The 12,666-nt window shown below is 34.1% G+C and overlaps 1 protein-coding gene across 20 annotated transcripts in view; it reads left to right on the top strand.

Annotated features, from left to right (window-relative positions):
- BAZ2B (bromodomain adjacent to zinc finger domain 2B) overlaps nt 1-12,666 on the top strand; it is a 449,666-nt gene that overhangs the window by 344,489 nt on the left and 92,511 nt on the right. For 13 of the 20 annotated variants that reach the window (XM_062187182.1, XM_062187176.1, XM_062187160.1 and 10 more), the window contains 4 exons: nt 574-867; nt 2,089-2,149; nt 2,928-3,036; nt 3,295-3,396. In XM_062187182.1, coding sequence (XP_062043166.1) covers nt 574-867; nt 2,089-2,149; nt 2,928-3,036; nt 3,295-3,396 — 566 coding nt within the window. The remainder of the gene's footprint in view (nt 1-573; nt 868-2,088; nt 2,150-2,927; nt 3,037-3,294; nt 3,397-12,666) is intronic. The other 7 variants (XM_062187211.1, XM_062187169.1, XM_062187207.1 and 4 more) reach the window with 3 other exon arrangements.

Here is a 12,666-nt window from a genome sequence, read left to right as displayed (position 1 = left end):
TTCAGTCACTATATTGCCCTACCATAGTTATTCCTGTAAGGCTGGTTTTCTGAGAAACCTGATGAAATCTTGTACCTAAATAGAAAAGCTGCCGCTGAATAAACCAAGAATATCCCTTAGAAGGTTTTACCCTGAAGTCCGAATGATAGGATAATGATAGATCCAGACTTCTTTTTCTCACTCTGGACTTAGTTCACATCTGGAGGCATTGAACTCTGTTAATGTGGATAGCCAGTTATGTTCTCTCTTTTACCTTAGTTTCTAACACAAAGTTCAAAGTGTTTTTGAAGCCATTAAGCAGAACTCATTCATGACTAGTGTCATGTGAGAATTCTTTTATTATTAAAATGTGGAGTAAAACTGATACTTTTAAAAGAATTTTGAGGATTTATCGCCTGCATACACTGTACTCAAACAGTTTATCAGATAGTAATTTTTACATTTATTCTTTGGGAAAGTTGCTTGAATTCTCAGTTGCAGACACTGGTTCCTGAGCTACTCCATTGAGATACAAACTGCGAAGTATTGGTTATTATCTAGTTATAATATACAAGTGCTTCTTTTACTTCCCAGAATCAGATAGTAATTCAGAATCAGAGACAGAAGGATCAGAAGAAGAGGATGATGATGATAAAGACCAAGATGAATCAGATAGCGATACAGAAGGAGAGAAAACTTCAATGAAACTGAATAAAACAACTTCCTCTGTTAAAAGCCCTTCCATCAGTCTCACAGCTCACTCAACACCTCGTAACCTCCACATAGCAAAAGCCCCAGGCTCTGCTCCTGCTGCCTTATGTTCTGAATCCCAGTCACCTGCTTTTCTTGGCACATCTTCTTCCACACTTACTTCAAGTCCACACTCTGGTACCTGCACTTTATTTTTATTATTGTAAAGTGGAAGTCAAACCATGGCAAGAGTTTTTATTTATACAGTGTTCTGGAGATGATCTCATTGGAATCAAGTTGTTACAGCTAGATTTTAGGTTGGCAAAGAAAGGTCAGCATGTGTTTTCAAAGGATATGACCCATTTCTGGTTGTTGGTTTTTTGGATTTTTGTTTTTTGGTTTTTGTTTTTTTCTTTTCTGTGCTTCCAGTTTAAGAATCTGGTTGATGACAGCTCTTGATTTTGAATTCTTTCCTGCTTTTGTGTTCAGTTTGTGCTTCTAGAATATAGAATTCGATTGACAATTGGACTTTCTGTGCATTATGAAAAAGCTCACTTGGTTACTTAAGCTACAGTTGTATTTCTGCCCAACACATAGCCAGTGTCAATTCTTTCAGTGAGTAGCATTCTTATTCCATTAGCATGCCGCACCTTTTTTCTGTTTGACTTTTTATAAACTTACAGAGGTCATTATTAAAAATGTCTACATTTATATTCTAAAACTATTCTCCTCATTCAATATCTTAGAAAATATACATGGATATGAGAAAATATTTTCTTGTTTTACATGTTTCTCTTTCTTCTTGGCAGTTTCTAATTTTGCTTTTAGTTACCACAAACCAGGATGATGTCCTACTAAGCTAAGACGAATTTATTTGTAACATGAAACTTGATATTTGTCTTTGAAAATCTTTGCATATAATCATAATCCTATTCCTTTGTGCTTTAGATTAATTAAAAGACCTAGGATGTATATAGCCATAGAAATTAAATTGTCTGAAAATGTATGCGCCAGCTGATGAGATTTTCCAGCCTCTGGACACACTTTCAAAGAAAATGACTGTAAATAGGCTTGTTGAAACCTCTATCTGCTATTTCCCTCTGACTCCTTAAGCCATTTCTTTAATAACAAAATCAGAAGACAGATAAATATTGATACTTTGGAGGTTTTTTTGTTTGTTTGTTTAGAGAGAAAGACAAGTTATTCTAACATTCAGAACAAAAGAAAGGAAAACAACCCTGTGCCTTATACAGTATGTTTTGTTGAAAAGCCATCTAAAATAATGTATAAATTGTAGAAATACACTTATCATCCAAATCATCAAGTGTGTACTTTTTAAAGGAAGAGTTTCTAAATTATCAAGAAATTGTTATCTGTATAAACTAATCTTTTATATCAACTGGTTGAATTCTCTTAAAGGCAATTCCAAAAGAAGAAGAGTAACAGATGAACGTGAACTGCGTATTCCCTTGGAATATGGGTATGCAGAATACAATTTCCTTTTTGCCTTTCCCCCTGTGTTATGCATGTTTGATGTATACTATATTTCTTTTCTATACTGACAATAAAATAAGTGCATATAACACATAGAATTTATTAGAGCAGAAGAGCCAGGGCAAAGAAGTTGATCAGAACACAGAAATTAAGCCTAATTGCTGCATGGACAGATGGCAGAGCCTAGATGGGATCATGCAGCCACATGGGGAACATGCCTGAAAAAGAACCAGGAGCAAGCTGCCTGGCAAAAAGCAGGATACAATTAAGACTTTCAGGAGTGTCTGTGAAGATGGAACTCAAGGGTTGTAAAAGGCACTGTGGTCAGAAGTGAGGGACTTGAGCAGAGTTTGCCTAAAATGGTTTAATTGGAACTGAGAGATTTCAGATTGGACATGCAGAAGCCCCAAGCAGCAGAGAGCTACATTTACTTCATGCTTCTCACCTAGAGCATTTCAGATAGGATCAGTACTCATTGACACGTGTTACTGAAATATCTCAGTACCAAAAGTCACTTCAGTTATGGTTTCTAAAAAATGTAATGGAGTTTAATATTTGTGAATTGAGCCTTTGATTAATGTTTTAGTTGAAGTATCTAAACTAAAACAAAAAAAAATCTGTCTTTTTAATGTAAATGAATTTGTGTTGTGATTAGAGATTTCTTTTTTTCTGTTTGCTAAAGAGCATGCATACTTTAACTTTGTAAGTTTGAAAGGCTTTTTGAAAATTAAGTATGTTGTAACCCTCATTTCTGTTATGTGTAGCTGGCAGAGAGAGACAAGAATAAGAAACTTTGGAGGGCGCCTTCAAGGAGAAGTAGCGTATTATGCTCCATGTGGGAAGAAACTTAGGCAGTACCCTGAAGTAATAAAGGTACATATTTTTCACCAAGTAGCATACATTTGGTGCCTATTAAGCATGCTTGTATAAAAAAAATTGCACACCTTTCTCAGATAAAATTCCTTGATACAAAATATTCTCTTGTGTGGGACTAATGTACTTAATCTAAATGGATCTGCTATAAATCCATAGCCCGTTTACGCAAAACGTTAGTGTCCTGAAGCTAGCTGTACTTCAAAGCTGGGTTGTCATTATTAAAACCTGAAGTGGAAAAATATGTGATTTTTTCAGTATCTCAGCAGAAATGGAATAATGGATATCTCAAGGGACAATTTCAGCTTCAGTGCAAAAATAAGAGTGGGTGACTTCTATGAAGCCAGAGATGGACCGCAGGTATCCACTTTTTCAAAAGTACAGTCTTTGAACCAAAAAGTAGTACCATAACCTAAATGAAGTAAATTTCACTACACTCTGGAGCATTGCATTTTGTTAGTTCATTGGTGTAGCTATACTAAAGCTTCGTGGTAACACTCACTAAATCCTCAGGTAACTATGTTTCAGTAACAAGGAGCTTTGACATAATAGATATCTTTTTTCCTATTTCAGTAAATGGTTTTCTGTTTATTAGTTCAATCAGTTTTATAGTACATGCCTATATAAAAGGATCTAAATTTAAATTGGAAAAACAAAAAGTATCAGTTCCCTGAAAATTAAACAGTTTTTAAAAAAGCTAATTTGGGGGCGGCATTTGGCACATTGGTTAAGATGCCACTTGGGACTGTGCCTCCCGTATTGGACTGAATGGTTCAAGTTCCAGCTCTGCTTCTGACCCAGCTTCCTGCTAATGTGCACTGAGGAAGGCAGCAGGTGATAGCTCAAGTACTTGGGTCCCTGCCTCCCAAATGGGAGACCAGAATGAGTTCCAAGCTCCTGGCTTTGGCCTGGTCTGTTGCTGACAATGGGGAGGAGTGAACCAGCTAATGAAAGATTCCCTCTCTCTCTGTATTCCCTCACCTCATATCTGTGACTTTTAAAATAAACAAATAAGAAAAAAAATTTAGAAAGTTAATTTGAATAGGTAAACTGTAGCTATTATTAACAAGTTCAAAAGAAGATAAATGTACCCCTAGAATCGGGGGAGGATCTTGTGCATTTGATTCTGATACACTACATAATGCATTTTCAGAAGCTTGGCCATTTTTCTGTTGTTATTCCTTAAAATTAGGTGAGTAAAATATCTCTTTTTTGCAAAAATTGAAATTTTAAACCAACCATGCACATACCTGAACCTCAGTCGCCACAGCTGTCCTTCATCCTGTGGGTTAGGATCACCTCCTCATCAGTCAGCAAGTGAATCCTTCAAGGAGACCTCATTTTCAGGGTTTCTTTATGGTTTCTCCTTTGCTCTTCAAATCATTCAGCTCTATATAGTTATGATCCCTTTTGTTCAGCTTTATCAACTCCATTGAAAGAGGTTCTGGGAGATCCAGATTCTTATTAATCCATGAAATATTTTTGTGATTCCTAACATGATAAAATAATGCCTCTTTTCTTTTCGAATTCTTTTTCTGACAAATGGGAGCATAATAATGCTTCTGCCTCAAAGATTTATGGTAGTGTTAAAAATGAGATCATATGCATAAAAATGTTTTTGAGAAGGTTAAAGGGCACAGCCACCTGAAGTTGATGGTTTCCTTCTTGATTGGCATTTCTCTCTTTTAGCCTTTCATAATACACAGAAATGAATTTCTCCTGCCAATTAATATTTTCTTTTCAAATAGGCAGACTTCTTTCAATCTATATTACCCTCTAATGCTATAGTTATAAAAAAAAATTTTTCATTGTGTGAGAGGTTTGAGAATTCAGAAGATTAAGGGAATTTCCCAAATTCACACAACCTCAACAAGGCAGAAAAATAACTAGAACTAAAGATTTCTGAAAAAGTGTTCTTTCAAGGCTGGCGCCGTGGCTTAACAGGCTCATCCTCCACCTTGTGGCGCTGGCACACCGGGTTCTAGCCCCGGTTGGGGCGCCAGATTCTATCCCGGTTGCCCCTCTTCCAGGCCAGCTCTCTGCTATAGCCCGGGAAGGCAGTGGAGGATGGCCCAAGTGCTTGGGCCCTGCACCCGCATGGGAGACCAGGAGAAGCACCTGGCTCCTGGCTTCGGATCAGCATGATGCGCCGGCCGCAGCAGCCATTGGAGGGTGAACCAACGGCAAAAAGGAAGACCCTTCTCTCTGTCTCTCTCTCACTATCCACTCTGCCTGTCAAAAAAAAAAAAAAAGTGTTCTTTCACATACATACATAATCCATTTTCCTTTGGCAGCCCCAACTTTAAAGGGACAAGTTATGTTCAGATCTATTTGTTTCCATGTGAGCAGTTCTAAAATGAGAAAATATATTTGGCTGAGGTTTAACTTCTTTAAGGAAATATATTCTTAAATTTTTATATTTTTCTTTTTACCTTTTACTTAAGTTATGCCTAAAATGTCAGGAGTTATTAGAATTTTAGTGAACTAGTACTATTTTTTGCATTCCATGCGTAAAGGATCAGTCTTTTTTTGTCACAAAACATATTAAAAGGCAACGTTTTTCCTTCAAAGTTCTTTCTGTTTGTTAATCTTTTGGTTAATGGTTCCAAATATCAAACATTGCTTTTTGTTTTAGGTTCAGTAGACTTTTATTCTGAGAGGAAAGCTAATTGCTATTCAATACATAAAGGATTTTTGGTTTTGTATCACTGATAATTAGACTTAATCTATAAAGCCTCATTACACAAAGCAGTATGTTCTTTGACATCCATTCACTTTTTATTAAACATAATCAGTGTTTTCCAAATGCATATTGTCTTGTTGAGATCAATTCCAATCAAGGAAATATGGTAAATTACTAAAGTCAGAATATGTTAAGCTGCCAACATTTCATAAGGGTGCTAGGGGAATTATAAGCAATTCTGAGAGCGCTTCTCTCAGTTAAAACAATTAGTAAGTTGGATTTACTCTGGATACTTTTAGAGAACAGTTAAAGGTAAGTAATCCCCAAAAAGTATTTGCTAATTAATTAGAGCTGCATAAAATTATAGAACCATATACATTTTATATATTATATGATTCATATGTATAAGCATATGGTTAATTGGAAACATGTAATTATAAAAGTTTATTTTATGAAAACAAATAATTACACTTGATTCTGATACACTGAACTGAAGCATGAAATAATTTTTATATTTATTATTTTGTACTTGTTTTTCAGTATAAAGAGAACAGATTTCACATAGTTCATAGATACAGTATAAAGTATATAATGGTACTTCTCTTGCTCCATAACTTCCTCCCTCCTCCTCCTTTCTTTATTTTTTAAGTTTTTGTGATAGCATATTTTTTGTTTACTTGATAGTCACAGGCTTAATGTTGCACTGAAGAGTTCAGCAAGTAAAAAATAGAAAAACCATTGTCCAACAGGAATATAGACAAGGGCTATAAACAATAAGCAAATCCCAAGATGTCAGTTTTGCTCATATACATTACATTTTTTTTGTACTATATATATTAACTACCAGAAATGAGAGAAAATGTGATACTTGTCTTTTTGAGTCTGGCTTATTTCATTAAGCGTAATTATCTCCAGTTACATCTGTTTTGTTGCAAAAGACAGGATTTTCATTCTTTTTTTATGGCTGAATTAAGTATTACATTGTGTATTTGTACCACATTTTCTGTATCCAGTCATCAGTTGATAGACATCTGGGTTGATTCCATATCTTAACTGTTGTGAATTGAGCTTCTATAAACATGGGGTACAGGTAACTCTTTCAAATACTGATTTCATTTCCTTTTACTATATTCCCAGGAATGCGATGGTTGGGTCATACGTTAGAGCTGTTTTCAGATCTCTAAGGAACTTACATACTGTCTTCCATAACAGTTATACTAGTTTACATTCCTACCAACAGTGTATTAGGGTACATTTTGCTCCATGTCCTTATCAGCATGTGTTATTTTTTTATTTTTGGATGATAGTCATTCTAACTGGGATGAGGTACAACTTCATTGTGGTTTTTGTTTGTATTTCCCTGATGGCTAGTGATCCTGAGCATTTTTTCATGTGTCTGTTGGTCATTTGTATTTCATCCTTTGAAAAATGTCTGTTCTTGCCCTTTGCCCATTTCTTAACTAGATTGTTTGTTTTGTTGGAGTTTCTTGAGCTCCTTATACATTCTGTATATAAATCCTTTATTAGTTGCATAGTTTGCAAATATTTTCTCCCATTCTTTCAGTTGCCTCTTAACTTTGTCGAGTGTTTTCTCTGCAGTACAGAAACTTCTTAACTTGATGCAAACACATTGGTCTATTTTTACTTTTATTGCTTGTGATTCTGGGGTCTTACCCAAGTAGTCTTTGCCTATTCCAATGTCTTGCAGCATTTCTCCAGTTTTTTCCTGTAGTAATTTAATGATTTCAGGTCTTATGTTTAGATCCTTGATTAACTGTGAGTTTATTTTTGTATATGGCATGAGGTAGGGGTCTTTTTTATACTTCTGCATGCAAGATCCAATTTTCCCAATATTGTTTATTATGAATATCTTTTCTCTGGGGAATGATATTGTTTGTGAAAGATTAGTTGGTTACAGATGTGTGGATTAATTTCTGGGGTTTCTATTCTGTTCCACTTGTCTACATCTCTATTTTTATGCCAGTACCATGTTGTTTTGATTGTAATAGCTCTGAAGTATCTCTTAAAATCTGGTATTGTGATGCCTCTGGATTTGTTTTTATTATTTAAGGTTGCTTTGGCTATTTGGAGTCTCTTGTGTTTCCATATGAATTTTTTAAAAGATTTATTTATTTATTTGAAAGTCAGAGTCACACAGAGAAGGAGAGGCAGAGAGAGAGACAGAGGTCTTCCATCCACTGGTTCACTTCCCCAATTGGCCACAATGGCCAGAGCTGCACCGATCCAAAGCCAGGAGCCAGGGCTTCCTCTGGGTCTCCCATGCAGGTGCAGGAGCCCAAGGACTTGGGCCATCTTCTACTGCTTTTGCAGGTCGTAGCAGAGAGCTGGATCAGAAGTGCAGCAGCCAAGACTCGAACCAGCACCCATATGGATGCTGGCACTGCAAGCGGCAGCGTTACCTGCTACACCATAGTGCCGGCCCCCCCATATGAATTTTAGTATCATTTTTTTCTAGATCTGAGAAGAATGTCCTTGGTATTTTGATTGAAGTTGCATTGAACTTGTAAATTGCTTTGGGTAGTATGGACATTTTGATGACATTAATTCTTCCAATTTAAGAACATAGAAGATTTTTCCTTTTTTGAGTTTGTCTTCTTCTATTTCTTTCCCTAATGTTTTATAATTTTCATTGTAGAGATCTTTCACATCCTTGGTTAATTTTATCCCAAGGTATTTAAATGTTTTTGTAATTGTTGTGAATGGGAATGATCTTACAATTTATTTCTCAGCCATGGCATTGATTGTGTATGCAAAGGCTATTGATTTTTGTGTGCTGATTTTATATTCTGCAACTTTACCAAACACTCTTATGAGTTCCAATATTCTTTTAGTGGAGTCTTTTGCTTCCCCTATATATAGATCATGTCATCTGCAAACAGGGATAATTTGACTCCCTCCTTTCCAGTTTGTATCCCTTTGATTTGCTTTTCTTGCCTCATGGCTCTGGCTAAAACTTCCAGAATTATACTGAATAATGATGAGAGTGGGCATCCTTCTCTGGTTCCAGGTTTTAGGGGGAATGCTTTCAACTTTTTTCCATTCAATATGAAGCTGGTTGTGGGTTTGTCATATATTGCCTTGATTTGTTTGAGGAATGTTGGTGTGAAATAATTTTGATCAGCCTAATTTATAGAAGACATAAAATGTAGCTTGAAATAAAGACATTTTTTCATTATGCTGATGGTCATATGTGCTTATAATATTTCTGCCTTTTTACAAATTGATGGCTGAATATATGAATATATTAAAAAATAAAACTGTGAATTTTAAAACACTAGAAAGAAATATGCCAAAACTTTAATAATGATTGTAATAAATGGTGGTACAGTGATTGTTTTTGTTTTTTTTTTTTTTTACATTCTTGCATGTTTTGTATTTTCTAAAATTTGTGTTATATAAATAATGTGAAAACCAATTTCCTGGCTTTTGAAAACACTTATAGCCTTGATAATCCAATAAGGTTAAAAGTCCATACTTTTCCGAAGGCAAATAGGTTGTACATAATGATTTTAAAAGTTACAATTTTCCAAGCTTCATGAGAATTTTAATAGAAAATGAAATGTTATATTCACAGATTCATTAAGATTCTTAACGCTCTCCCAAATAAAACATTTTCCTTGGAAATATTATGGTATTTATCTCTTAAAGCATGCCAAAAAATAACCAATAAGTTCAAATTTGACTTAAGGTATGTGATATATTACATTAGCAGCATTCCAAAGCCTTTATTTTACAGGTGGAATTTAAGAGATAATCATTTATACTAGAAGATAATATATGCAAAAGAGAATCATTTTTTGTATATGTTAAGCATTTTTGATTCAGTATATTTTTGGGCTTAAACTCTACTTATATATTTATTAGTAGCAAGCATTTGTTGAAAAATATTGACTGTATACAATAAGATGAGATGACGAGATGTAGGAGAGCTTATATTTGAAATTTAAGTAAATTCAGCATTAAGGACAGCAGTTTAATAATTATCTTTTTTCAAAAAGAGAATTCATTAATTTAAGTAAATAAAGTTATAAAAGAAATAGAAAAAAGGAGCCCTTACTGTTAATTATCAGATTTATTTATTTTGGTCTACAAATATGCTGAAATTTGAGAATGAAAGAGTTGTAGAATCAGCTGCTTGGCAGTACTTACAGATGTTAGATACTTCTTAACAGCTTCCATAACAACCTTGATTTTAGGGGTGATAGACTTGGAGGTACATAATGAACTACAGTATTCTGTAAGTCCATGTTTTACTGGCTACCTGCCTTCTGGTGGATTTATTAACTGTTTTAGTCCATTTGAGATTATTTTGAAAAAGTGTGTGATAGATTTTTTTTGACAGACTTTGCTCCATCACATTATAAACAGCTTATTGCACCTAATGTTTACCATTGTTTTTATTTTCAATTGCTTTTATTTATCAGGATGGTAGAAAGGGAGATTGAGCTAGACAGATTTTAGAAAACATGAAATTTGTTTATTTTTATTCACTTAACTGTGATATTAAGATAAAAGGTATTCACATTTCTTAGGACCATATGAAGGCTTGAGAATCAATTGCTAAAAGCAAAGATCACTTTGGATTATATGATGATCTACTAAGAAAATATTTTTTATGAGATACAGAAATCAAAACACGTAAGAGCAAAACTTACTATAATCTGTTATTTAATATATTATTTAAATAATTTCTAATATGATTTATAATAATTTACATTATATAAATATAATATTTAAATAAATTAAATATTATTTAATTTAATATAATTTAATGTTAATATTTAATATATCATTGGGGTTATTTTTTCCACCAGGAAGTTCAGGAGGATTTAGAGAACTGAATGTCTACTGCATTCAAGCCAAAGAAATGCAAAAAAAAAAAAAAAGGAACAATGCAAAAAAGAAACTAGTTAAAAACAACTCAGAGAATGTTGTTTTTTCTCTCTGAAATGTATTTTTTAAAATTTTCTTAATTTTGATGGCATTAGACCATAAGAAAAGTAAAATATCTGTAGCTTATCACTGAAGAAAGCCTTTTTTCTTACTTTTGTAAGTCAATAAATATTTGTGGGAAACACCTAATGTGCCAGGCATTTTCTTCTCCAAATAAAATTCCCCTAAATGTACTTTTTTCATAAACTAAATTATAAACACACCTTTTTCTACAGAAATGAAGTTGAAATCCTGACTTTGAGGCAAAACTAGTGTTCATAGAAAACCTGAAGAGTACAAAGTTTTATAAATTATGATCACTGATGTAGAGAAGTTTATTCTCTAGGGAAGATAAACACTAGGTATGAGAGTGTCTTGCTAAAATTAGGATTCTGTTAATAAGGGAGCCGACCTAGGGCAGGCAACATGCAGTTCTTGGCACAGCTGTAATGCTAGTAATTATTTCAAATTAAGTAAAGAACAAAAAGATGGGGAGCCAACAACCAGGGTTCTAATTCAACTCTGCTGTTAACTGTCATACCTAATACAACATAGCTATGGGCACCTAGGGACACTAAGAACATGAAAGATCAGTACCAGAAATCTGAAAGCCTGAAAATTTATGTCACTAATCTTCCAGGTAGGATTTTTGTGGCTTGGCAAGGCTTATGGGAGGCCAATTGTATGAATTCAAGCGTGTAGCTAAGTAGAAGCTACTGAAAGTCATGACTCTTACAGGGTAACCTACCATGAATAACTGGAAAGCAGAGTCAGCATTATGGAAGCAATTGTGTCAACTCACATCTTAACTGTCTTTAAAAGATGATAACCCTTTCCTCCTATAGCTAACTGTTCTTACTCTTTCATATCTGTCAGATGCTATTCAATGTATGATGTTAATAAGATGTGTTACTAAGGTGAACTAAGAATCTCTAATGCCATAATTTTTGTAGTATATCAACCTCTTACTACCAACCTCTGGATCTTTATTTATTTAAGCTGTGGTTAAATGTACAGAAAATGGTATGGCCAGAAATTAATTTGATAAGTGATCAATTCACTGAGTGACTCTCAGGCCTAAAATTGCCAGAACAAATACCTTAGTCCAGATTTAAAATGTATACCACAGATACTTTACTGCCAGAGCAGGAACTGGGATCCAAAAATATGAGTAGAATAGAATGTTCATCCATTCACTGATACAACGTTGAGCCTATAAGAAGTCCTAGAGCTCTCATACATTAACATGGAAAATTGAGGTTTGGTGGCTAAGAACTGCAGATCTATGGTGAAATTGCTGCAGCGAAGCTCATATTATAACTTAGAAAATTATCAGTAACTGGCAAATATATCATTTAGTGTGTTGGCTTTGTGTGGACTGGTTTCTTGCATTTAGTTGTAAGCTGCTTTGTCCCCTAAATAAATCAGCTTACAAGTATATAAAATCAAACAAAATGTGAGCAACAAAAGAAAAATAAGGACATGCTAGGATATAAAATTGAAGTGGGAATGAGATTTGAGAACACATCCCATTAACACCTAAACATGTTACTGCTAAACCACAAATTGACTCTCTCAGTGGAACATGGAAAACCAGTTAATTAGGCAATTAAGTGTTTACAAGAAAGATGGAAACCCACCAGTTTCTCATGAAATGTTCGGCGTTACGTTGGAGTGTAGTAGAAAAAGTACCAGAAATGTTGGAAATTAGAAAGATCATATGGAAATTAAATTTCCTAATATCTCTTTTGAATTTCTGGATATTAAAAATTTATAAATTCATTCATTCATAAAATAAGTGTTTTGTGTAAAGATGTTTACTTTGTAAGTCATGAATGCTTTGAAGAAATACATTTATTTGCCAATTTTCTCAAGTATTTCTCCATCCTTTAATTTAACTGTGGGAAGAAAACCTCTATTCTATCCTTTTTCCATGATGCTTAGAGATTATCAGAAACTTTAATCATCTTTTTGGTCTACATTCAGGTTTTCTC

The sequence above is a fragment of the Lepus europaeus genome, chromosome 1 (assembly GCF_033115175.1).
Source record: "Lepus europaeus isolate LE1 chromosome 1, mLepTim1.pri, whole genome shotgun sequence".
In the NCBI taxonomy this organism is placed as follows: domain Eukaryota; kingdom Metazoa; phylum Chordata; class Mammalia; order Lagomorpha; family Leporidae; genus Lepus; species Lepus europaeus.
Note: the sequence above shows the minus strand (reverse complement) of the source record. Positions and strands in the feature narration are given on the sequence as shown.